The 26,359-nt window shown below is 40.7% G+C and overlaps 1 protein-coding gene across 1 annotated transcript in view; it reads right to left on the bottom strand.

Annotated features, from left to right (window-relative positions):
- Positions 1-26,359, bottom strand: part of LOC145409362 (lachesin-like) — a 191,723-nt gene that overhangs the window by 29,110 nt on the left and 136,254 nt on the right. Inside the window, exon 4 of the mRNA XM_080279831.1 lies at positions 2,562-2,742. Within this exon, the coding sequence (XP_080135957.1) occupies positions 2,562-2,742 (181 nt within the window). The remainder of the gene's footprint in view (positions 1-2,561; positions 2,743-26,359) is intronic.

Raw genomic sequence — 26,359 nt, 5'->3', positions numbered from 1 at the left:
GACTGACTTGGTGCAGTAATTCCAGCATCATTTTCTTTTTCCTAAATCAATCTGTATTTCCCTCCATGCCACTTAGTAGCAATAACTCTAATTTATTTTTCCAAGAGTACTTTCCACCATCCAACCAACTTTCTAACAACCACAGCACTTCATAAAACCCACAAAACTTAATAACAACCACAACATTTGATTTCTGCCAACTTCTGGCCTGCCGTCGTAATGCTGGCACTGGCATCTATCACTGTCTTATTCCATTACATCTATGCTTCACACCCTCTCCTTCCTGCCTGCTTCAGTGCTTTCACAATTTTCTTTGAGCAAATTTACCTCGCACCATCTCTCATCATTCTGCGTTCTTCGACCGTTTCTGGTGCATGTTTAAAATTCAATAGTGTTAGCTTCCATTAAAAAATGAAAGAAGGAATGCTTACTTCAAAAATACATTCCTTTTTAATGCGTGGAAACACTGACCTTAAAAGACTAAGGTTGTATCCTGGGTGGCAAAGCAAGATCTCGTAGACACTCTTCCTAAGCGATTTATTTTCCATACCGACAATTCTTTCTAATTCTCTTGTACCTTACAGAAACAAATCATATCGATATTATAAATGTATAACAAAAGACAATATGAAGATGTATTATGTATATCACAAAGACAGGATGCTACGAAGCCTCCAGTGCTAACTATAATATGATTCTGAAGGTTACAGTGTGTTAAACTGCAGACTGACGAACTGCTCCACAGATGGCGATTTGCGTAGTCATTCAAAAAAAAAAAAAAAAAAGAAAAAGAAAGGAAAGAAAAGAAAGAAATCTTTACATAGGGAATCAATGGTCACAAAATGGGTGTTGTTGCTGTCCCCCCCGCCCTCTTAGGCATATTATTTCTGAATGGATAATGTATTTGACAGACTGTATTAAAGTACTTTCTTTACGCCGTATTAATAAATCGATCAGGCATATACGAACACGAGAGGTTTGGAGGGAGAATATTTTCAATAGTTCCTTCTACTGTTTCGTAATTTATTGGGAAAGTAAAGCTGGATATTTTCTAAAGCAGCTGTACAGCTGCGATCAATAATAATAATAATAATAATAATAATAATAATAATAATAATAATAATAGTAATGATAATATCATCACAATATACTCCATTGTTGCCCCATGAAGAGAGTAGGCGCCCAGGGCTAAGCAAGTTGGTCCTGACTTCTAAGTTGAGTGACCAGCCTCGCTCATCCCTGAGTGGCATTACGTGAGCATTAATCCCAATCACCCCTTGGATATAAACCTGCGCTGGTTCAATCCGATTAAAGCGCCTTAATAACCTACTAAACCACCAAGCGCCATAACTTGATTATATGGTCACCACCCTGCGTAGTAAATGGTTTCCTGGTGTACAGGAAACCATTTGACTTGTCACTCAGTGCAGAGCCACCCGCAGACAGAAGGAAGAAGAAAGAATGAAGGAAAGAAAGGCAGAAGAGGAAGGAATGAAAGAAGAGAGGAAAGGGCAGGCACGCGAGAGCAGCACTACATCGAGTGGGTGGATGATGAGCGCCTCCACCAACCACATAATAATAATAATAATAATAGAAATAATAATAATAAAAGTAATAATAATACTAAATAATGCACTCCTATTTTGTCAGGCGTCTGACATACAACCTACTTGTACCAGCGAGTCACTTAACATACGACCTTCTAGAGAGACACTTAACGTACGACCTGCTACTAGCGAGTCGTCTAACATAATATGTTAGACGACTCGCTAGTAGTCATATTATGACCTATTCTAGTAAGTCACTTAACATACGATTTCTACTAGCAAGTCACTCTGGGGTAGAAGGAAGGGAGGGATGAAGGTAAAGGGGAAGGGAAGAAATAGGATGGTGTGAGTGGGGAAAACTGGAAGCCAAGAGTAGAGTGAAGGTCAAGGATGGGGTATGCTATGTATACTGAAAATCACAATTAGGTGATCGAATTTCCCAGGCACAGACAAACCTTCAATATACCTTCAACAATAGATCTGGGAACATTCAGCTGAAACGGCTAGTTTTCTGCCGTCTACTAGGTTGATGTGTGGATAAGCCTTGAACCGCATCAACAAAAACAGTAATATCAGCAAGCTTATTGTCTTACTGCTTCATATGTAGTATTCTCTCCTCTCCATTTTAAAACGCCCCTCACCTTACACCAATTCACATCTGCACTACTTCTTGCAATATGCTAATTGCCACTTTATGCACTCTCTTGTCTGATCTCTCATCTTATGACACCTCAGTCAAAATACCAATTCTCTCACGATGCATTAGCTCACATTATACAAATATTCTCCTTAAGCAACTTCTTTACTGACACCTCCTTTCACCTGATGCCTATACCTCTTACACCATCTCTCACCTTAATCACCTCACCAGTCACCTCATACCACATGCTACCTTGTCCTATGCCTTCCCAATTCATGATACCCAACCTAACACCAATCCACCTTAGGCCACCTCAGCTCATGCCACCTGACGTCATCTAACTTGATGGTGCCGCTCCTCTAACTCTCTCTCACCTGACACCACCGCGGGAGTCGTCGTAATTAAGTCTGTGGTCATGATGGTACCATGCGATGTGTAGGGCTGTGGTGGTGGGCACGTCTGACACTCGACACTGCAGCTCCATCGTTGATCCAGCACGATAGAACTTTTCACTCACCTCCACACCACGTTCATCCAGGATCTGTATGGACGCCTCTGTGGGCAGAAGCAAGAAAGGGGTTAGTATGGAGAAGGATGAGACGAAGAAGAATAATGTTTTGATTTGTTTTTGGGGGACGGAGGGCGCTCGGGTTGTTTCAGATAAAACAAAGGAGGGTAGAGACAGAAAGAGATGTACAGCTTCATTCAGAACTTCCTGATACGCTAGCATTGGATAATGAACAGCCCATGCACCCTTCCCTGGATAGCTGGTTTCAACACCATACCACCTACCGACACAGAGTGGATTTGAAAACAAAGCAGTGTTATTCAAACAAGAACCCACCAGCACTGAGATGGAAGGGATTTTTTTACGACTAATTTTATATGACGTCAAAATCCTTATTAAATAACCTCTGGGTCATGAGAAGTAGGGTCTTTCTATCCTGGAGAACAGGAATTATTCGACCCTTTCAAAAACCATATTTAGTCTAATGAAATGGCTAAATTCATCATACTGATCACAAGCATGTATTTACCTGCCTAGTGTGGGTATTTTTCTGGTGTTTACGGCAAATTAAGCACTTCATGTAAAGTTGTAAATTCAAGCAAGCTGAATTAATGTCATGATATAACCAATGAGAGTGAAAGTAAATATGTAGATGTACCACTGTGTATGATGCTAATATTATACACGTCATATTTTCTCTTACTACAACACATATACTTTAAATGTTCACAAATATGTTCAAGATGACAAAGATACTTACAGAATACCATCTCACAGAGTTCTATAAACATTTTACTTCAAGCTTTTCTCACGTATTTCATTTTTTTTTTTACTGTTCCCCCCCCCAGGTATAAAACACAGAGAAGTCATTAATTTAGCAGACACACATCCTCCTTTCCTGGACACACACACGCGCACACACACACACACACAGTGAGAGAGAGAGAGAGAGAGAGAGAGAGAGAGAGAGAGAGAGAGAGAGAGAGAGAGAGAGAGAGAGAGAGAGAGAGAGTGATGAAATACCGGTATATAAGAGGGTAATACAGACGAATACCAGACTCAGGGGTCCTTGAACTCTGCTGGGGACAAATTCAGTGAGCGGGAATGACGTCTGCTTAATTCTGTACCTAAAAATAACTTCTTTAAGGACTGGAAGTGTGGTATACAATTGGAGCTTAGACTGACCTGAAACTGTCCATCACTTTAAGAGTTAGAGTATCAGTAATATGCTGAGAGTTCCATTGTGAAATTCGATATGGCTGAGATTGTCGTTTTTAATGCAATCAGCTACGTAGGACCTGTTACCTGCCCTTTTAGTCTGATGGTATACCTTTTACATTGTTGCTGCTACTTCCAAGCTCTTTTAATTTAGCTTTGAGGAGACTTTTTGAACTGGACGAATCACTTACAGCCTTCATTATCCATTTCATCACAAAATGTTTACCGTAATTTGAGCAAGCGCGCGCGCGCACACACACACACACACACACACACACACACACACACACACACACACACACACACACACACACACACACACACACACACACACACACACACACATACACTGCCTATACAAAATTTCAATTTAAAACTTCGACTTACACATGGGCTGCTGTAGCTAAAGATACTCCCTCCCGATTCGTTCATGGCCAGTATGAGGAAGGGCACCACCTACCATTCACTCTCTAGTCCAGCAATGGAACTCACACTGTTATCATATATATAGATATATATATATATATATATATATATATATATATATATATATATATATATATATATATATATATATAAATATATATATATATATATATATATATATATATATATATATATATATATATATATATATATATATATATATATATATATATATATATATATATATATATATATATATATATATATATATACATATATATACACGCACACACAAGCATATCATGTGTGTGTCAGACTCAACGTGTATACGACCCTTCCTAGTAACGCGCTTAATCGGACTCACATCTTAGACAAACAAGTGAGTGTGTGTGTGTGTGTGTGTTCTTGTACGCAAGGATAAAAATTGTAACTTGATCTTTACGCCTATTTAACTATGTACAGGTCAGAGCCTAATCCTGTTCAGCAAACTAAACCATTCAGTAGAGACATTTTTCGCTACCCGGGTTTTATTTGTCTAGCTAATTGTCATCACTAATATTATTTCTCTGTTAAATTACTACTGGGGAAATAACGAAAATGAAGAAACGACACTGGGAAGAAATGAATGAGATGTGTGAGGATGCGAAAAGCAAGTCGTAAGAAGGAAAATGGAGTATGCAGAGAAGCTTGAAAGAAGGAAAAAGAAAAAGCGAAGAATGGTATTGGAAGGGATATGGGGAATGAAAAATAGAAAGAGCAAGGAAATAGAATAGAGGTAAATAGTTACGTGAAGCACTAAGAAAAATGCAATACAGAGACATACTTGAAAGTCGGAGAATAACGTGAAGCAGTGGATTGTGAGGCAGCAAGTGGTACAGTATGGAAAGGTGTAGGGAGTGTGGAACAGGAAGTATATGACAAACAGAAGAATATGAGAGAAGAGTAGAATGAGGTGCGAAGGAAGATACAGTGTTACAAACAAGCTTGGAATTAGAAAGATATTTGGGGGGGGAGGGGAGTGGACAGTGTGTTAGTAGCTGGTACAGGGAGAGGGGAAGGAGGCACTGAAAACGAGGGACAGTAAGACCATGGAGACAGGAGAGTAGGGGTAGACAGCGTAGACGTGATATGGAAAATGAAGAACAGAAAGGCCATGGTAAAGGTGAACGGAGAGAGGATGTGCGATGAGAGAAATGGTGTAAGAAAATAGATACAAAACAAAACAAAGACTTAGTTGGAGTGAGCGTATGAGACACCAGGGTGAGACTGAGTATGGATGAAAGGAAGGAGTTTGAGAAGAATGAGGGAATGGGAAGCCTGTAAAATTGAGATGAATGGATGTGGTGAAATGGCAGAAAAGAGAGGAAGAGAATCAGGAGAAGGACAAAAGACGGGGAGGAAGAGAAAGACTAAAATGAACACAGGTAAGCAGGAGAAAATGAAATACCGAGGACAAGAGGGGAAGGGGGAGAAGAAATAATGAGAGGTTGAGCAATAGATGAGGAGGAAACGGTGAAAAGAAGAAAATGAGGAGACTAAGAACACCATATCAAGAAGAAGGAAGGAAAAGGAATGGGAGGTTCAAGACCAGAATGAGGAGAGTATGACCATGTGATGATGAAGTGGGGTGATAAAAGTAAGGAGAGAATGAAAAGGGTACTAGGAGGAGTGAGCAGAGACGAGACTGAGAAGAACATAAAAAGATATGAGGAGAAAGAAAAGAGAATAATCAGGAGAAGACACGCAGGACGAGGAGGGAGGAAAAGAGGAGGGAGACAGGAGGAGGCAAACACAATTTAACGCAAACTATTGGAAAGGAGAAAAATGGTCCATTAACCTGTCACTCTCTCTCTCCACTTACATACTTGCCCCATCTCTCTCTCTCTCTCTCTCTCTCTCTCTCTCACACACACACACACACACACACACAAACTTTCTCTGTGACAATTATCTAATTGCACCTAACCAATGCGCCAGTCGTCTCGTTCCCTCCTGGCATCGCCTTAACCTTTTCACTACGGCGGATCTCTCCTAAATAGAATAAAATCGTCTGGCAGTAGCAAGAATAAAGTGATGCATCGTCGTGTTGAGGGGACGGTAGCAAGAGTAAATTCCTTATTGCGACAAGCACCTGTGTGTGTGTGTGTGTGTGTGTGTGTGTGTGTGTGTGTGTGTGTGTGTGTGTGATATTCTTTCGTTTCAGTATTATGTTCTCTTAAGTTTTTAGAAATTATTACTTTCGATACTTTGTTTTATTATATGGATGATAATATTTACACACCATCAACATTCACTCCAGTATTGCCCCATCAGGAGCGCAGGACCCCGGGGCTAGGCTAATCAGTAAACATATATAGCAAGGGGACCCTCACATATCCCTGAAGGCCATTATGTCAGCATTAAACTCCATCCTTTACTTGAACGTGAACCCATATAGGCCTCACCTGGTTGACTGCCTTAACCAGCTACACCACCAGGCATCCCTTTGTTGGTGTTATGGTTACCGGTCTAAGTAATGTTCTCTGGAGGCAGTATATCACTATACTCATAATTCAATGATTACGCACCTGAAGTTAGTACTACACTGAGTGAGTGAACGATGGATGCGCTCGCCTAACGTTCAAAGATCCCTAAATAAAACGCTGTTATGAAGTCTGGCAGCCCATAAGAATATAAAAAAACATACGGTCAGTGTACTCCACACAATGCCCACAGCCACATACGTCACCAAACTTTCTGAACATTCCTTTACTCTCAGTCAGTGGTATTTCCCCACATCCGTCTTCTCAGCAATAATACTCACTCTAGAATCATGCATCCAGTATTATTCACACTTACTCACTAAGCCTCAGTCCTACCGGCAGATGTGAGAGTGTCAGCAATCTGTTAATCCCTTCGTCAGCTGCTGGCATATTATTTTATGTCCGGGAACTGCGGCTTAACACTTCACCTCCAGTCTTTGTGTAGTTCTCACCTTTAATACAACAACTACCATCACTTCGCTCGTGTTCTATTCTTGCTACTTCAAGCGGATTTATTCAGCTTAAGATGATTTCCTTAGGAGAGGAAATTCTTTGGCCATAATGTTTTGGCAAACAGACGATTTTGTTTATCCAAGCGAAATCCTTCTCCCAAAAAGGATCAAGAGATTTTTTAAATTCCTTTCCTTCAACTAATCTCACCTCAGAGCTGAATAAAATGCTTGGAAGATCTCATGCATAATAAAGATAGGCATCATCGTACTAAAGGAGTTTTCTTCCCTACGATAACTCTACGAGTATTTACTTATTTATTGCATTAATTTATTCAGTTCATGCAACCTTCACATGACCGCATTCAGCTTTTGAGGTCACCTCGTTTAGTGAAGAAGTTTAATGACTATCTCCAGTAAACCAATTATTACTATAATTTTTTTTTTTTCTAGGGCAGTTTTTCTACCGCCCGACGAACTTAATTAAGGTGATGGTTTTCACACGAAACTGGCTACCGTATATTCAGTTATTCGCTAGTTTCAAGGAATACAGCATTATTATAACACACGTTATCTATGGTGCCTTGTTGGTGACATGCTTGTCTCATGATCTGCATTTCGTGAGTCTTGGGCTCAAAATAGAAGCTGTGGTAGACACTAAACTGGTGCTGGTAGTATGTCCCATCATATGCTGCCATATTCGCACCATGCCAGTTTATACCGACGGTTAATACAGACTGACATACAATAACGTAGACATTACAATGGTAACACTTTCACACGTACCACTCCCATGACAGACATTCCATCACTATTCATGCTTGGCTGCCACGGTGAGGGGTAATGTTGGCTAGCACTCTCCGTGCTAGAAAGTTTGGTCCTACACTGGATACCATATAGACTGCTACAGTTATAGTTCTTACTCATACCGGGCTTTACCTACTGGTTCTTAGCTTATTCCCATCCTTTCCCTCTTCGTACCATTATGTCCTCAAATGTCGGTGTTCTCATAAACTTTCTGCTCTCGTAGTCAATCCCCTACTTTCTTCCTGCCATCAGAATACTTCCTACCGCTCCTTGCTCATCCCAAAATACAATATACACAATAATTATCGCGGTTTTCACAATGTCTCTCCCATAGTTATTCATTCCATTTTTCGCGTCACCTCCATCCCACAGTTCCCTCAAGAATATCATTTCCTACTGATTTTTAAATAATTTTCAACTCTCACTGTTCTTCTCAATAAAGCTGAGACTGAACTTTTGTACACTGTTCACTCTCGTATTCATTTTCCACTTCCTAACAACTCTCTTTCCTACATGAGTCACTGCCCTACAGCATACTGGTCAGACATGGCTTCAACATCTTACAGTCGTATTTTACATTTCCTTTCAGGAATTAATTCTCTGTGCATCTTTTTCATCGCATAATACCAACAGGTGACGAACTTTGCATAATATCCACTTCCCTGATTATTTCCCACTTCCACTCAACTTTTCGCATCCTTTACTAAATAACTTCCAACACCACTTCCTTTCAGCTCTTCTCGTTCCTTACATGTGTTACATTTCCTTTCTGTCTATCTGTGTGATAATCCCTAAATAATGACAAATATATTTTCTGCACTCTTCTCACTCCCGTAATCATTATCCCACTTTCTTTCTACTCTTCATTTCCACATTTCCGAGCATCATAAACGGCAGACAGATCACCAACACATCAGTGCCCCTCACATCCATTCATCTTCTGGTAGTGTCACCCGCATGCTTCACCTCCCGTCCTCTCATCGCCCCATTTGTCCGGCGAGGTATGCTATTAAATTATTCTTGATATTTGAAGACGATATTCTTCAACATATGAGAGACGTCCTCTAGTGAGGGGTACGTGGAGGCTTTACCTCCATATAAAGAAAGTATATTTTAAGCATTGACTAGGGACACTTTTTACTGAGTGCTTACTAAAGTTACAAACAACAGCTTATCTTACCAAACATATTGTTTTATATTTATTATATTCTATTTTAGATCTCAAACTCGACTTTATTCTCTTTTCATACCCAAAAGCATTCTTACCATCTTCATCATCTTGATTATAACAATTTTGAAGGACATGATCGTCATCATTATCACTGATGGACAAAGTGTCCTACATTCATATAGTGTGGGATGATCCGAACCATGGATCGGCAATCTCATTTGCACATGAGTCAGAGAGAAATGAGGGCCGGATACACAACCTGCCTTCCTCCTCCCTGTACAGTACGAGGTACAATGCTGCTTGCAGCACAAAGAGGAGGATCTGTAACTTTTTTTTTTAGTAGACTTATGATACACAGAGACTACCAGGGAAGAATTCATTCATCCACATCACCAGGTCCTCCCTACTGCCTCATGATATTTCCATCTCTTCCAGGGATGGATCCAGGGGGGGATGGGGGGATGCATCCCTCCCCACCGGCCATGAATCACTGAATAAAGAGGCAATTTCAACATTGAAATATCAGTATGTCGCGTCAAGTCTTTGGTTGAATCAGCGAATCAGACCCCCCCACCGAAAATTCCTGGATCCACCCCTGATCTCTTCCAAAAATCCATAAAACTAACATCCCAGTCCTTTTGGGAATATCGTGGGGCACATGTTCCCTCTCTAATATCCGCCACGTGAATATCTAATTAATACAGCCTCCTTCATTCTGAAAGCCTCCATGCTCATCACCGCCTCTATTCACAGTCACCCCTTCTCCCTTACATAAAACTACCATAACTTTCATGCATCCTGTCATCCTTATTACGCTACTGTCTTACAATATCTTAACATTAACACTACATTTTATTCGGGTTACCGCCTGACAATTATCTCTGGCTCGTAGTAACCCACCTCAACAAAACCTATCTCGCTTAACGTTCAGGCTGAGAAATTAGGAACTATATTATATTCATGCTAACGACAGACCCTTTTATTCAGGCCCAAAATTATCAAAGTCAAACATTTAAGTCGAAAATAGTATCCCATTTTTGTTTTCAAGATAACCGATGGCATGCAAAACACGCACAAAAAAGAAAAAAAACGGCGAAAAATGACAAACAGCTACCTTCACAACTCACACATTTTCCAGTTTACGGTCTTTCTACCTGACCTTTAAAACGACTACTTTCTCTACTTTATACCTTTTTAGTTATTTATCACCTCCAACCTAACACATTATTTTCCTACCATTATCTTGTTCACCCTTGACGGTTCACTCACGAATTCTCTTCTAAACTCGCCAGCTCCACCTGCTTATTTAACCCCACCCCCCCAGTCTCCTCAGAGCTGTGTAAAATCACCTGGAGACAGCAAACAATAAATTTAATGTAAAAATAATCAAAATTCAAGTTGTTGATACTCGTATCCTTAACTCTCATATGGTCAGGGCAACTCTAGTATTCTACTCCATCCAACGCTAGATGATTATTTATCAAAGTATGAGTGAGTAATAGGAGCCTCATTGTTATACCAGCTATTGTCCGACCATTACCTTTAATAAATATGACATTTGACTCACGTGTTCTCTCTCTCTCTCTAAGCTCGCCAGCTTCACCTCCTCCTTGACCCCCTCATCTGCATACTAACTTTGAAATACCTTGATCACTCTCCGCTTTCATGTCTCTGACTCACAAACAAACTGACAGCTCCTCGCAGCAAAAACGGGATTTTTTTCCACAAGAAGGGCAAGGGTAGCAGGGTTACAAAGTATGTCATTAATTACTTATGACCATACAGTGATTTAAATCTAATATGTAAAATCGACTGTGTGTGTGTGTGTGTGTGTGTGTGTGTCTGTGTGTACATGTCTTATAGACTCAGAAACTACTGGGACAATCTGGGTGAAACTTGGTCAATGAGGGTAACTTGAACAAGGAACAGAATAGGTGCGTCAAAACTGACCTGGGGGCGGGTAAAGGGGGCGTGTCCTCAAAAACGGGCGACTTTCCTCAGCAAATCTCAGTCGAGAGCGTGGCAAGCCCTCGCCGTAGATTTTTCACATCAGTAAAACGGGAGCCCTAGAGGCAACATTTCATGAGAAGCAGCATGAGCACGTCAAAACCGACCTAGCATACGTCCACAGTATGCATACGCTGCCAAACCGGAAGCGGCTTCTGACTGGCTATTGTAATTTTCCGTGTTGTGGATGGGGTAGATTCCCCCTCCTTACGCGACAAATTCAGGCTTTCAAAAACAGAAAAACCCTCTTTGTATATGGAGCTTTAAAATGTTAGACTACTCTGCTTTTTACTTTAACATGATTATTGTTATGTTATTGTTATCAGTGTCAAGTAACGGTCTAGTGAACAAGAGGGTGAAAATGAAGTGGCGGCAACTCGCCCTCGCCTACTATCATCGTTCCTATTAGAGTGTACACTGACAACTCACTATGCTTACTCAGTGAAACGTGCCTCCAAAGAAGAGTCTCCTTTCTCCAGCAACAGCTCAGTCTAGAAGTGAAAAGTAAGCACGGAAGGTCCAGACATAGGAGGAGCAATCCTGATCCAGAGCCCGTATCAGGGAATGCACTGCTGCATCGAGGAAGTGTGGTACACAACTGGAACTCAGACTGGCCTGAAGTTGCCCATCATTTTAAGGTTTTAAAGTAACAGTAATATGGTAAGTGTTCCGTCGTGAAATTTGATAAGGCTGAGACTGTCGTTTTTAACGCTATCGGGTATGTAGGAATTGCTACCTACCCTTTTAGTCTGATGAAGTACGTTTTACATTACTACCGCTACATCTAGACAATTGTATTTTAGTCTTATTGAGACACTGAAATGGATGAATCACTTATAGCCTTCATTATTCATTTCATAAATAAATGTTTATCAAATTTGTACAAAATCTTTTGCTGGTAGCAAGAATACATTATGTAAATACGTCATCAGATTGATAAAGTAAGTGTGTTCTACATTCTGCAAGGAGCCACGATGGTTTAGTGATTACTGCAGTAACCTTCCAGTACCTTATGCCATGAATCTGGCCTGCAATTTATTCGTCATGAATGTTAACCCTGTAAAGAGTAGGTAGTTCTCTGGGTCTTATATTCTGCCTAGCCGGATGGTTTTCTGCGTCTGAGGAAAATCCCTCCTTCCTGAAGAGTTAAAAGCGTGTACTGATAGTACTGTATGTCTTCTAATGAACCCAGTTGGTTCATACCTCTGAAATATATAGACTATTACACACACGCAAACATAGTCAATACAACAGTTCAACTTACACATGCGCCACTGTTACTAAGGACGCCCCTTCCTTATTTGTACTTGGCCAGTATGAGGAAGGAGACTGACTTCCATTCGCCCTCCAAGGATAAAGTCCAGTTCCTCAGTGGAACTCACACAGACTGATAAAGATACAGAGAGAGAGAGACAGAGAGAGAGAGAGAGATGGATGGACAGTGTGAAGAGAGCGTTAGATGCATGAGGGATGTCTATTGAGCAAGGAAGAGTGGCTGTGCGTGATAGGAATGACTGGAGAGAAATTGTGAACGAATAAATAGTGACGCAGCCCTGAGGGGATATTCTCCCCCACTTGGCTTGATCAGCTGATCAGGTCAGGTGCGGGTAAGGGGATGGGTCCATTATGATGTGGCTGGGGTAAACCAGCTCTGCTGTCGGGCCCTACTGCAGATGTCGCTGATTGCACTGCGCAGTTGACCCTCGTTCGGTTTGGTGCGGTGATGATCTGTCCCTTCTCCCCTTAGGTCTAAGATATGAATAAAGGTGTGTGTGGAAGAGTAAACTGGGAGTGTGTAGTCCTGTCTCGGCTACCCCCCCCCCTTTCTTTGGGGAAAGCAGCCTAGGTGTGTGTGTGTGTGTGTGTGTGTGTGTGTATATATATATATATATATATATATATATATATATATATATATATACAGTATATATATCAGGGACGGATGCAGGGGTGTTGCCCTAGTTGCCCGGGCAACACCCTTCTTTCCCGATTACCTATCTTCACAGTGGGAGTGATTTTTCCATTCTAACTAAATTTTCTGCTTCACTCTCAAACGTTGCCCAGGCATTTTTTTTTTTTTCTTCTAGTGTGAATGCATGTCATGTGTGTGTGTGTGTGTGTGTGTGTGGACTCATGGGTAGCTGCGAACATAGAGCGAGGATTGCCAGATTTCTGAGAAGCAAAACTACCAAATTCCACATAATCTTATGCCAAATATAACAAATGAAAAAACGTGGTCGGCAAATACTGGATACTTTCATCACTGACATTAAAAATGCTCGTTTTTTCTCGATTTGTGCAGATGAGGCAGCAGATATAACCAACCATGAACAGCTCTGCTTGGTTGTGCCGTATGTGGATTCCCTCGACAACATCCAAGGTGTGTTCATGGAGTTTGTTGAGTGTGATACTGGGGCAACTGGACGTGCCATTGCTGACAAAATAATCTACACTATAACTGACAAACTAGGACTCGATTTGGACAATCTCCGTGGGCAATCTTATGATGGAGCAGGCAACATGGCAGGAAAATTACATGGGGAAGCTACTCGAGTTCTGGAAGTAGAGCCAAAGGCAATTTACATTCACTGCAACTCCCCTCAGCTGAACTTATGCATAATGAAGGCTTGCAAAGTCATACCAGTGTCCAATATGTTGACCGATATCAGTGAAGCCAGCAGATTTTTTAAATAACTCTCCAAAACGCCAGATTCATCTGGAGGGCTTCGTAAAAAGGTTTGATGACTTTGTCCAAACCATCCGAACCAAGCTACTCGATGTTTGCAGAACACGTTGGATCGAACGTTATGATGCTAAGGAAGTTTTCGTGGATCTATTACCTACGAATCATCACATGCTTGGAGGATACGATGACCTCACCCAACGTGTGGAATAGGGAAACTATCAGTGCCGGTCGATGCTTGTGCCTGTCCATTACACAGTTTGAATTTGTGTTCTCACTGATTGTAACCAGTAAAGTGCTGTCGGCTACAAAAGGACTGTGTAAGAAACTACAAGCCAGAGCCATTGACATCATCCGTAATGATGAACATGTCGATGATGTCAAACACTTGGTTAGTTCAATGAGGGAAGATGTCGATTGTTTCCATGATGGATGCTTTAAGCGTGCGAAAGACATTGCTGGAATACTCGAATTGGACGTCAAAGCCCACAGGTGTGGTAGACAGACACTCCGAAACAAAGTTCATGCTGAATCTGCAACAGACTACTACAAACGCAATGTTACCATCCCACTACTCGATCATTAAGACCAACAATTGAATGAGAGGTTTTCTTCAGTCCAGAAGAATGCTATTCAGGGAATGCTGATCGTACCTGCAGTTCTCTTGAAATCTGATATTGGAATCAAAGAGTCAACTCAGCATCTGGTAACATCATACAACCATGATCTCCCGAGAAGCAGTCACTAGAAGTTGAGCTTAGGATGTGGGTGAGGAAATGGAATGCATGGGAGAAAGAGGTACCTAGCAGTCCACGAGATGCATTGCCATATGCAGATGAAGATTTTTTCTCAAACATCAGGATCATCTTACGCCTTGTATGTACTATTCTCGTGACCAGCTGTGAGAATGAGCGAAGTTTTAGTGCCATGCGTCGGCTGAAGACCTAGCTGAGGAGCACGATGAACGCCTAAATGAACGCCTAAACTTGCTTTAATAAATATCCACTGTGGTGTACCCATCGATATGCCAAAAGTCATTGATGTGTTTGCAAGGAAATGCAGCCGACGAATGCAATTTGTGCATCTTCTCTCCGACCATGCTGATGAGTGAGCATAAAATAATTGAATGTGATTAAGAGCCCAACTGTATGTTATTTCGTTCAGTATGTAGCATGGAGCTCAATTACATGCCAAAATTTGACAGTTTTTGATTATTGTAAATGACTTGTTAGTAATCTAGTTTGTTAGGGCCTGTCAAGAATTATTGCAAGTCTGTATCTTGCTGATAAAAATATGTAACTACACGTTCATTGTTTTCTTTGCGAAGTATGAACAGAATTGCACTGAACAAATTGCAGGTGTCTGAATTTTCATTCGAGCTTTACTTAATTCTTTTTTGCAATATCCAAGGGCAAACTTTTAACAAAATCAAGGGGACTCACTACTGTACTCAGTAACCTTGTAAAACCGCCTTGCAAAAACCAAGGGGGTCCATAAGTCTCCTACACAAAATGTTTTGGTATTGAGACTAAAGGGCTCTTGAATAATGCCGACAAAAATTCGGGCAACATCCCATAAAAAAATCCTGAGTCCGCACCTGATATATATATATATATATATATATATATATATATATATATATATATATATATATATATATATATATATATATATATATATATATATATATATATATATATATATATATATATATATATATATATATATATAAGAAAGTACTGTGTGTAAGCCTCAACGTGTATCCCACAATTCCCAGTAAATATGATGAGATGTTTTCTTCCCACTCACATCGTAGACAAACAAGTGCAATCAGTTATGAACTCGTTACTCTTCTGTTCAAGGACCTCTAATAAGCTATATTTTGCAGTAACTTCTTGATTTTATATTTCTCTAGGGATACATTTCATAGTGAGAGTGTTTTACTGGATATAGTCTGTAATCTCTTCAATGCGACAAGTTATGAGCTGTATAAAATTATCTAAGAGAAGATATTATAAAATAGAAGTTGTCACTACCTCCGATGGATGTAGATATGCTTTCCCTGCTGAATAAAATATCTGGTGGTATTAACGGCCTGAGAGTTAGCTGTGTGTGTGTGTGTGTACTTACCTAATTGTACTTACCTAATTGTATCTTTACAGGAATGAGTCAAGCTCGTACTATCCCGTGTCTTAAACCATATTTATCGTACATATCCTTAAATTTGTGAATTGTTTTGGCACACACTATTTCATTCGGTAGTGCATTCCATTGATCAATTGCTCTGTTTGGGAAACTGAATTTCCTTACGTCTTTATCACCTCTCTTCTTATGCAGTTTTTTGCAGTGTCCTCTTGCTGATGCTTCTCCATATGTTAAGTAATCATTTATGTCTATTTTCTCCTTCCCTGATATGCACTTATATAGCATTATCATGTCACCTCTTTTCCTTCTCTCCTGTAGTGTTGGTAGATTCAGTTTATTTTGTCTTTCTTCGTAGCTTAGGTCCCTTAAGCTTGGTATCCATCTTGTAGCGGCCCTTTGAACTTTTTCAATCTTGTCTATGTGCTTTTTGAGATGAGGACTCCAGACTACTGATGCATATTCCAGGGTTGGTCTAATGAATGATGTTATTATCCTTCTCAGCATGTCTTCATTTATGTATGTGAATGCTATTCTCATATCTGCAAGCAGTGTATACATGTTCCGTACCTTCTCGCTGATGTGGTCAGCCGGAGATAGTCTGTTATTGATAATCACACCTAGGTCTTTCTCTCTTTCTGAAGTGTATAGGGTTTTATTTCCTAACTTATAATCCCAATCAGGTCTTTTTCCACTTTTACCAAATTTGATTACATGATACTTGTCCACATTGAATTCCATTTGCCATGTACTACTCCATTCATGAAGTTTATTTAATTCTTCTTGTAGCTCTTTACAAGAGTTTGTTAGTAATTCTCCTTTGTATTTTTGCATCATCTGCAAACATATTCAGATAGCTCTATTTTCCAGTGTTACTGTTTATATCATTTATATACACTAAAAACATGATTGGTGCCAGCACTGTGTGTGTGTGTGTGTGTGTGTGTGTGTGTGTGTGTGTGTGTGTGTGTGTGTGTGTGTGTGTGTGTGTGTTTCTTGTACGTCAGGATTAAAACTTCAAATTAATCTTCATTCCTCTCCAACTATGTAGCCTACAGGTCAGAGACTAACCCTGCTCAACAAACTAAGCCATACACCCATACAGTATATGCATTTTTCGCTACCCAGTCTTTAATTGTCTAGCTAAACTTCATCACTAATTTTACTGTTTCTCTGTTCTATTAGTACAGGGGAAATAACGAAGATGTCAGTGGGAAGAAATGAGGTGTGCGAGGAAGCGAACGCAAGTGGTAAGAAGGAAAATGGAGTAGGGACAAGCATGGAAGAAGGAAAGACGAAGAATGGTAGAAAATGGGGTATGGATAGCGAAAGATAGAAAGAACGAGGAAATAGAGGGAAATTGCTTAGTGAAGCAGTCGGTGGAAAAAAATCTAAAAAAAAAAGAATAATGTGAAGCAGAAGTTTGTGAGGCAGCAAGTGACACACGAAGGAAGGGTGTACTGGGCCATTTTGAGTGACGGGAAGTATACGGAAAATATTGGCTGGGGGGAGGGGGGTTAGAATACGGGGCGACCAGGAGAGGGAGGGGGAAGGGGTCTGCACCTCGACGACGCCTCTCTCTCCATCCTCTCCTCCCCTATACGCCACTCTGAGCTGTGTTCAGTTTTTCCCAACAAACCCGATTCTTTACCTCCTCCTGTGGGAGGAGGTGCATGCATACTAGACAGCCAGCATTAAAATGTAGGCTATGAAGTGTGAAAAGCTCGTTTTTGATGCTGGAGAACTTGTGTGCTAAAGGTGACACTTCCCACCTTCAGCTGCCCACCCTTCTGCAAGTATCAGCTAATTGGTTGGTAAAGTGGCAAACTGTATGACCGGCAATCGCCAACCCTACTGAGCTGTCCGTCTTATCTCCCAGGGGAATCATGCAAACATTAGCACACAACACTGCCATATGTCAAGCGCAGGTGTCATTCCTCCTTTACGTCTCGCAGAGCTAGCAACCCAGAAAAGTTTTTGTAGGTAATTTTGATATGGCTTTCTGAAAATTGCCTCTTGCAGGAGGGGCAAACATATAAAGGGGAACGGAGAGAATGATGAAAATAAAACTGGGATACGTCATGAGAGAAAAAATTTAAGAAACGAGAAAATAAAATAAAGACTTTACCATGAGATACCTGGGAGACTCTAGGTGGGAATGAAAGGAAGGTGTATGAGAAAAATGAGAAAGGCAATGAGAAGCCTGTGAAACTGAGATGAATGGATGTGATGAGATGGGAGAGGACGAGAAAAAGAAGGGGAATAGAAGAGGAGAAGGAAGAGAAAGACTAAAATAACTATAGATATGCAGAAGAATATGAAATACAGAGAACAGGAGAATAAGCAGAAGAATATGAAATACAGAGAGCAGGAGAAATGAGGTGAGGATGAACAAAAGATGAGGAGGAAACGATGAGAAGAAGAGGATGAGGAGATTAAGAATAGGATATCAGGAGGAGGGGGAAGGGAAGGGAATGGGTGATACAAGGTGAATATGAGAAGAGTAGGAGATGATGAAGGGGAGAGTGAAGAAACAACAAAGAGAGGATGAAGATGGGGAGAAGAGGGTGAGTGAGCAGAGACGAGACTGAGAATAGGTTTAGAATTACATGAGGGGGAAGAGAAGAGAAGAATCAGGAGAGGACGAACAAAAAAAAAAAAAGAAAAAAAGAAGGAGAGGGAAAAGAAGGAGACAGGAGGAGGCAAAAGTAAATTAACGCAAAATTTTGGAAAGGAGAAAAATGGTCCATTAACCTGTCCCATCTCTCTCTCTCTCTCTCTCTCTCTCTCTCTCTCTCTCTCTCTCTCTCTCTCTCACACACACACACACACACACACACACACCTAATCGATGCACTTGTCGTCTCGTTCCCTCCCTGGAGCTCCTTAACTTTTTCACTATGGCGGATCTATATTGAACTGAATAAAATCTTTGAGCGACAGCAAGAACAAAACCCGTCGTGTTCATGGGTTAAATCATAAATGCCGTAAGTGCCTGTGTGTGTGTGTGTGTGTGTGTGTGTGTGTGTGTGTGTGTGTGTGTGTGTGTGTGTGTGTTTCTTCCACTTAAGTACTATATTTTTCTGGCTTTTTAGAAATGATTACTACCGACACTTCGGGTAATTATAAAGAAGATAATATTTACACTATCCAACAATCATTATAGCACAGCCCCATCAGAAGCGTAGGATCCCGGGGCTAGGCTAATCAGTCCACACATACTAGTATATGGCAAGGGGACCATCACATGCCCCTGAAGGCCATTATGTCACCAATAAACTCCATCCTTTACTTGGACGTGAACCCATATAGCTCCTCATCTGGCTGAAGTGCCTTAACCCACTGCACCACCAGGCACCCACTTGTTGAGCATCTGGTAACCGACCAAATGAAATAATATGGCTTCTAATTTAACGTCGAGTCACCGGAAGTTAGTACTACATCGAGTAAGTGGATGACGGGTGCCTTCAACGTGCAAATTCCCATAAATACAGTGCTGTTAAGGACGTCTAGCAGCCCATTCACTGGTCTTACACAATGCCCACGGCCTCATCCATCACTAAACTTTCTGGACATTCTCTAACTTTCAGTCAGTGGTAACTCACCGCATCCCTCTCTTCTACCGTATTACATCCTCTACATTCCTGCATCCAGTATTAGTCGCATTCACCCACTAAGCCTCAATCCCACAGGCAGATGTGTGAGTGTCAGGATCACCCACTCCCTACGTCAACTATTAGCTTAGTATTTTATGTCCGTGAACTGGGGCTCAACACTTTACCTCCAGTCCTGGTGTATTTCTCTCCTTTTACACCCACAACCATCACGCCGCTCTTATTCTGTTCTTGCTAACTTCAGAAGGTTTTATTCAGCTTACGAAGATTTTCCATAAGAAAACGACAGATAACTGTTTGGCCATTATATTTTTTGGCTAACGACAGACGATCTTGTTCGTCTAAGCCAAACCCTTCCCGCTGAAATGATCAAGAGATTTTTTACTCATTCCCTTCCATTGATGTGTCCTAAAAGTTGAATAAAATCGTCGGAAATATTATCAGGAATTATAAATAGACGTAATTGTATTGACGAGTTATTCATCCATACAATGACTTCATTGTTATATGTGTCCATACTACACTCGTAATATTTCATTCAGCTGTAAAGGTCATCTCTCTTAGCGAAAGGGATATAAACTGTCTTCAGTAACTCAGTCAGTATCATGGTGTCTTTTAGTGCATTTGCTACCGCCGGGAGATATCAATTTCATTTAGGTGAGAGCTTTCACACCAAAGTGGTTCGTGTGTATACAACGTATTCAACAGCTTCTCATAAGTTTCAAGGAACATTGCATTATCATACATTACACGTCAGCTCTACCACGTTCGTTTGGCGGAAACAAGCTTGTCTTATGATCTTCATGTCCTGAGTCTGGGGCTCGAGATCCAAGCTGTGGTGGACGTTAAAGCGGTGCTGGCAGTATTTCCTTTCATATGCTAACATATGTTTGCACCCTTACAGTTCATACCGATGACATATGCATAATGATAACCATGAATGCAGCCATTACAATGCTTCAATTTTCATAAACATCACTCCCATAGCAGACATCCCATCACCAATCAGGCTTCGCCACCATACTGAGGGATTAATGTTTGCTCTCACTCTCCCTGCTAGAATTTTGAGTTCTTCAGTGGACCCCACATGGACTGTTACAGTTAAAGTTTTTAACAGCACATTGTGTTGCCCACTGAATCTTAACCTATCCTTTACGAGTCCCTTCTTATACCATGATTTCCACAAATATCTGGGTTTTCATAACCTTCGTACTCTCGTATTCATTTCAACATATTCTTTTTCCCTGCTTATCCCATTATACAGTATGTACAAATATCAATGTTTTGACACATTTCTCTCCCGTAGTTAATTCATTCCATTTTCACTTCCTTTCAACTCCATTCCACAATTCCCACATGAATATCGTACGATGCTGGTCGCAGCACAAAGAGGGGGATCTACAACTTCGTTTGGAGGCCTGTTAAAAGACACAGAGAATACCAGGGACATATTCATTTACCCACATCACCAGGTCCTCCCTACTACCTCATGACATTACCACCTCCTTCACAAATGCACAAAATTAATATCCCAGTCCTTCTGGGAATATCGTGGGGCACATGTTCCATCTCTAATATCCACCACGCGAACATCTAATCAACACAGCCTCCTTCATTTTTAATGCCTCCATGCTCATCAGCGCCTCCATTCACAGTCATCTCATCTCCCTTATAAATGACAACTTTCATTCATCCTGCCGTCCATATTGCATTTATATATGATGCTACTTAAATATGAACACTTCTTTTTTTTTATTCTCGTTACTGTCAGACAATTGTATCTGGCTCAGAGTAATTCAAAAGAATCCGGAAAAAAAAAAAAAAAAAAAGGGAGAATATTAAATTACCTACCTTCACAACTCACAAAGGTTTTAGAGTATGGTCTTTCTACGCGACCTTTAAACAACTACATTTTCAAAGTCATACATTCTTCATTTTTCACTTCATCCCAACACGTACTTTCCGGCCATTACCCTTACCTTTGACAGTTCACTCACGAATTCTCACTTAAACTTGCCAGCTCCATCTCATCATTTAACCTTCCCCCCTCCCTCCCCTGTCTTCCCAGAGGTGTGTAAACTCGTCTGGAGATAGCATGAATAAAATGAATATAATCAAAATTCAAAGTGTTAATACTGGTACCGTTAACCCTTTAATGGTCCGGCCAACTCTAGTATTCTATTCCAACTAATGCCGGATGAAGTTTTTTGTTCATTTCTCTTGTGAGTGAGTAACAGGACCCTCTGAGTTGTTAACAGCCCTTTTCCAACCATTAACTTCTCCAAACTTGACATTTGGCTCACGTATTCTCTCTCTAAACTTGCCAGCTCCACCTCCTCATTAACCCCCTCGTCTGCATATCTAACTTTGAATTAACCTTGATCACTCTTCACTTTCATGTCTCTGTCGCCACACACTGACAATTCTCTCTCGTAGTCAAGACGGGCATTTTTCTCCATGAAGGGTAAGGGTAGTAGGGTTGGAAAGAAGCGTATCATTAATTATTTATGACGAAAAAGTGATTCAAATTATCATAAATGTTACACATTAATGAAGTCACAGTTGTTCGACGGTGAAAATAAGATAGTGTACATTTGAGAAACATTGAAAATTTACCAGTATTTATGGTTGTACTTCCACGGTATGTTCCGTAATAATGTATAGTATGAATGTCAGATAAGGCCTAATATACCGTAGGTTAAATATACTGACTGCTTCAGTAAGACCAAGAATTCACTACAAGCTGACAGGAAGAAATTAAAGAATTACTCCATGCTTAAGTTTTAAAGGTTGCTCTTGCATATATAAAATGAAATCATATACTCTTCCTGGTTTGATGGAGCAGAAATCAAGTACTGTAAATTAATATATAATATCGCCAAATTTGTAATATATAATACCGCCAAACTTGTCTTAATTTAGAATCATACCCATTACATTAACTATAACACAATTGAAACGTAACAAAAATACATTGACATTCGTGAAGACTTTATAAGGCAAGAATACAACACAAAATCTATGGTGCTGCAAAATCTCCTTAGTTCTTGATACACTTTCTAAGTATGATATTACCATCTCATTCGCTAGTCCTGGTGTGCATAGCAGATTTTCATGGTTTTATATTTTCAGTTACATCACATACTGTACACACACAACATCAACTCTTCATGGTCATGTTTTCTGGTTATATGTAAGTAAGTAAATCACTATATGTTTTTTCATGATTCCCTTTTTGTCAAATAAATGAATAAATAAAACCGCAGGCGAAATTACTATTTTTTTTTTTCTTTATGACATGACATTTTTTTAAATCATGCCGACCCTGAAGGATAATATTTCATGGACTTCGGACTTCCGGCACATCTATCTTAACCCCTTCAGTGCGATAACGTACTTTTATTTCTATTGTTCTTACTACCATACGATTTTAATCGGCTTTAATACCACTTATCTAACTGGATTGTTAGATGTAGCCGTTAATTACCCGTTCACTGCAAGGCGTGTCCAAAAAGCTGAATAGCAGTGTCCAAAGGGAACAAAAATAAATCAGTTAAATACGTCACTGGATGAAATAGATAAACGACGAATTCTATACATTACACCTTATTTTTTTCTTCTGTAATAAATCTGTGCCTATCTATCTATCTATCTATTTATCTATCTATCTATCTACATATATCGGTAGAGAGGCGGCCTGCATTGCTAATAGACCCAGGTTCGAATCCCGGCTGGGGCAGGGAACAGTTTAAGGATTTGAATTTTTTTTAAAAGAAGACTTTTCTGATCAACCAGATGACCCGCTGACATGTCATAACAGTACCCCCTCTAATATCAGTACACCAGTCCTGTATGAGACAGCCTTAGCATGTATTTAATATGGATGGTGGGTGTTAGCGCCGAAATAGTGACATGTGGAGATATAGGAGGACTACTGGGCCTTGGGAATAGACCCAGAAGCCTTTGCCAAGAGTTGGACACGTGTATATATATATATATATATATATATATATATATATATATATATATATATATATATATATATATATATATATATATATATATATATATATATATAATATAAACAGCTAAGTAGATATCTGATTTAAAACAAATTTTGTGGAGAATTCAGATCAGTGTAAGAATAAATGGATTCTATTTTGAGGACAGATCGTTAAGTCAAGATCACAGGGCAAGATCGAAATATGTTCAATGCCATGGGTAAAAGTTCTAACGATTAGGACAAAACTTGGTGGAAAGACCGTGGATTAGGCAAGGATGAAGATATGACTGGGAAAACAACAGGTCAAAGGTCAAGGTTACCCCAAACTGTTCCGATCTTATTTGGACTAAACATACTAGAAAAGTTGAGGGTCAGGCGAAACTAAATTAATTCGATTTTAAAAACGATCGGTTGAGGGTCAAGCTAAATGGACAAACTCAAATATCCTGCCCATAGGCCTTTAACAGAGTGCAAGTGTTGCACTATCTGAGCGCTCATTCTTGTTTTTTGACTGATGCCTGACAGCTAACTCGATTACCCCTTCCCCCCTAATCCTCTCTGTGACAGTATGGGGCAGATCGCCACCCTCTGGACAACCCACAATACTGAACGGACACTACTTGTAGTCAAACGAATTATTGAACTAGAGGTACCTCTACTTTACTCTTTTCCACCACCAGTTACATACCAAGTGGTGTAGTTTTAGAGCGAGCCCATACCATTGGGTGACCCACCAGGGATGTTATATTGACAAGTGATGATCATGGCATTGTAGAAAGTTAAAATAGGGGAGAACCCCAGCCCAATTACCCTACCAGATAAAGTTGTTGGATATTCAGCGTGGGTTACAACATAGAGTTGTGGTAGGGGCAGGCGGCAACCAATTCTGCCATGGTGGCAATCTGGTATTCCAGCAATCAACCTGTAACAGCAGCTGGTGCCTCAGGGGCAGTGGCTGGTGGTAGTGGTGTGGCATCCTGTCTGAGAGTGGTGGTGACGGCAGTGCACTCGAGGTAGCAGTGCAGCAGTGGCAAACTGGACATTCCTGCAGTAGTGACGCTCTTCCCCTTTGTGGACATCTAGTATCTGGTGAATGCATACGAGCATATACCCAAGGAAAGGCAGTGCAGGTTAAGGTGGACCAGGGCTGGCGTTGCATTCTGCAGTAACAGGCTGTGTTGGGTGGCTCAGCACACCACGTGGATGACGAGGAATAAACGTGCAACCTATGATTTGTGAATGTGCTGTCTCTTGGTTTTAGCCTTGGTCCGTGTCAGGCTTGGGGTGAGTGGCTGTGCCGGCCTTTTAATATCTCTGAATGCCAATGTGTTTGGGCACCTAATTACGGAGATGTGTTTTCTCCGTATGGCTGGTAGTATGGTACATGTGAACTGCATGATGTACATGTGCCTGGATCAAAGCATGCTGAAGGATCTCCATGACAGCAAGCTCAGTGTGAAGTGGTAATGTCTCATCTGAGAGCCTCCATGGTGGAGATGTTCTGCCACAGACTAAGGCCGCTCCAGCAGTACTGTTGGTAGCGTCCAGCAAGTCATCCAGGTAGTACGTTGAGGCATTTGCCAGTGTGATGAAATGCATAGCTTGGAGTTGCACTGAAGGTATTGACTTGGCCCTGATGTTGCAGAGGCGAAGGGGTGAAAGCGTATATATGAAGTGGTGATGCCTATGGTGAGGGAATGAAGTAACTGAAATGAGGTGAGTTCTGTTAGATCTACGCTGCATCTCTCTCATTCTCTCTCTCTCTCTCTCTCTCTCTCTCTCTCTCTCTCTCTCTCTCTCTCTCTCTCTCTCTTTCTTGTATCTCTCCTTGCCTCATTCACATGCATAGTATTCCATTCCACTTTCACATTTACATCTCACCCTTCCTAACGTTTTTCCTCTGCATCAGATTTAGGACAAAGAATAAAAGGTTATAAATGGTAATCTTATTTGTGCTCCAACTGACACGTTCTTACCATATCTTCCCCCACCTCCTAAACAATCATTCTTTTCCACCCTGATCCCTACCCATACCTCTCAAGGAATTATATGTGTTTGTTTTTGTTCCAGCCTACAGTGATTCAGTTCTTACACCTTCCATCCGATTACTCAAACTTTCTCCACACACCTACCTCTTCCTCAACCACTGTTTCTCCTGCCTGCTCCTTACCCACGCCTCTCCTTACATTTGTGCTCCAGCCTCCCTCCCTGCTTCCTCAAACACCTCACAATCGACTTACTTTCTTTGTTTCTACCCACCTGCCTCATTATCTTAACAAGCCAGTCATTTGGACAGGCAATTACCTTTTCACCTTCAGTTTACCTAAGCAGCTTTATAATCATCTGCCATATTTACCAGCTATCAACCTACCTACCTATCTACGTATTCACCCATCCGTCAACCTCCCAGTCTACCTACAGTATTTACATATATTTACCGACCCATCTACCCACCCACCTGCCCTACCTACCACCAACCCACCTAACCACCTATTTACCTACCCACTCACCTGTTCTATCTACTAACAGTCCACCTATCAAGCTATCCGCCTACTCAACTACTTGCACCCCACCTACCTTCATTTACCATCTGCCTACCTACCTGTCCATCTACGCACCTAC

The sequence above is a fragment of the Coenobita brevimanus genome, chromosome 80, assembly GCF_032717465.1.
Source record: "Coenobita brevimanus isolate Jiangsu-jjx chromosome 80, ASM3271746v2, whole genome shotgun sequence".
In the NCBI taxonomy this organism is placed as follows: domain Eukaryota; kingdom Metazoa; phylum Arthropoda; class Malacostraca; order Decapoda; family Coenobitidae; genus Coenobita; species Coenobita brevimanus.
The sequence above is the reverse complement of the archived record's forward strand: the minus strand, read 5'-3'. Positions and strand labels throughout refer to the sequence as shown.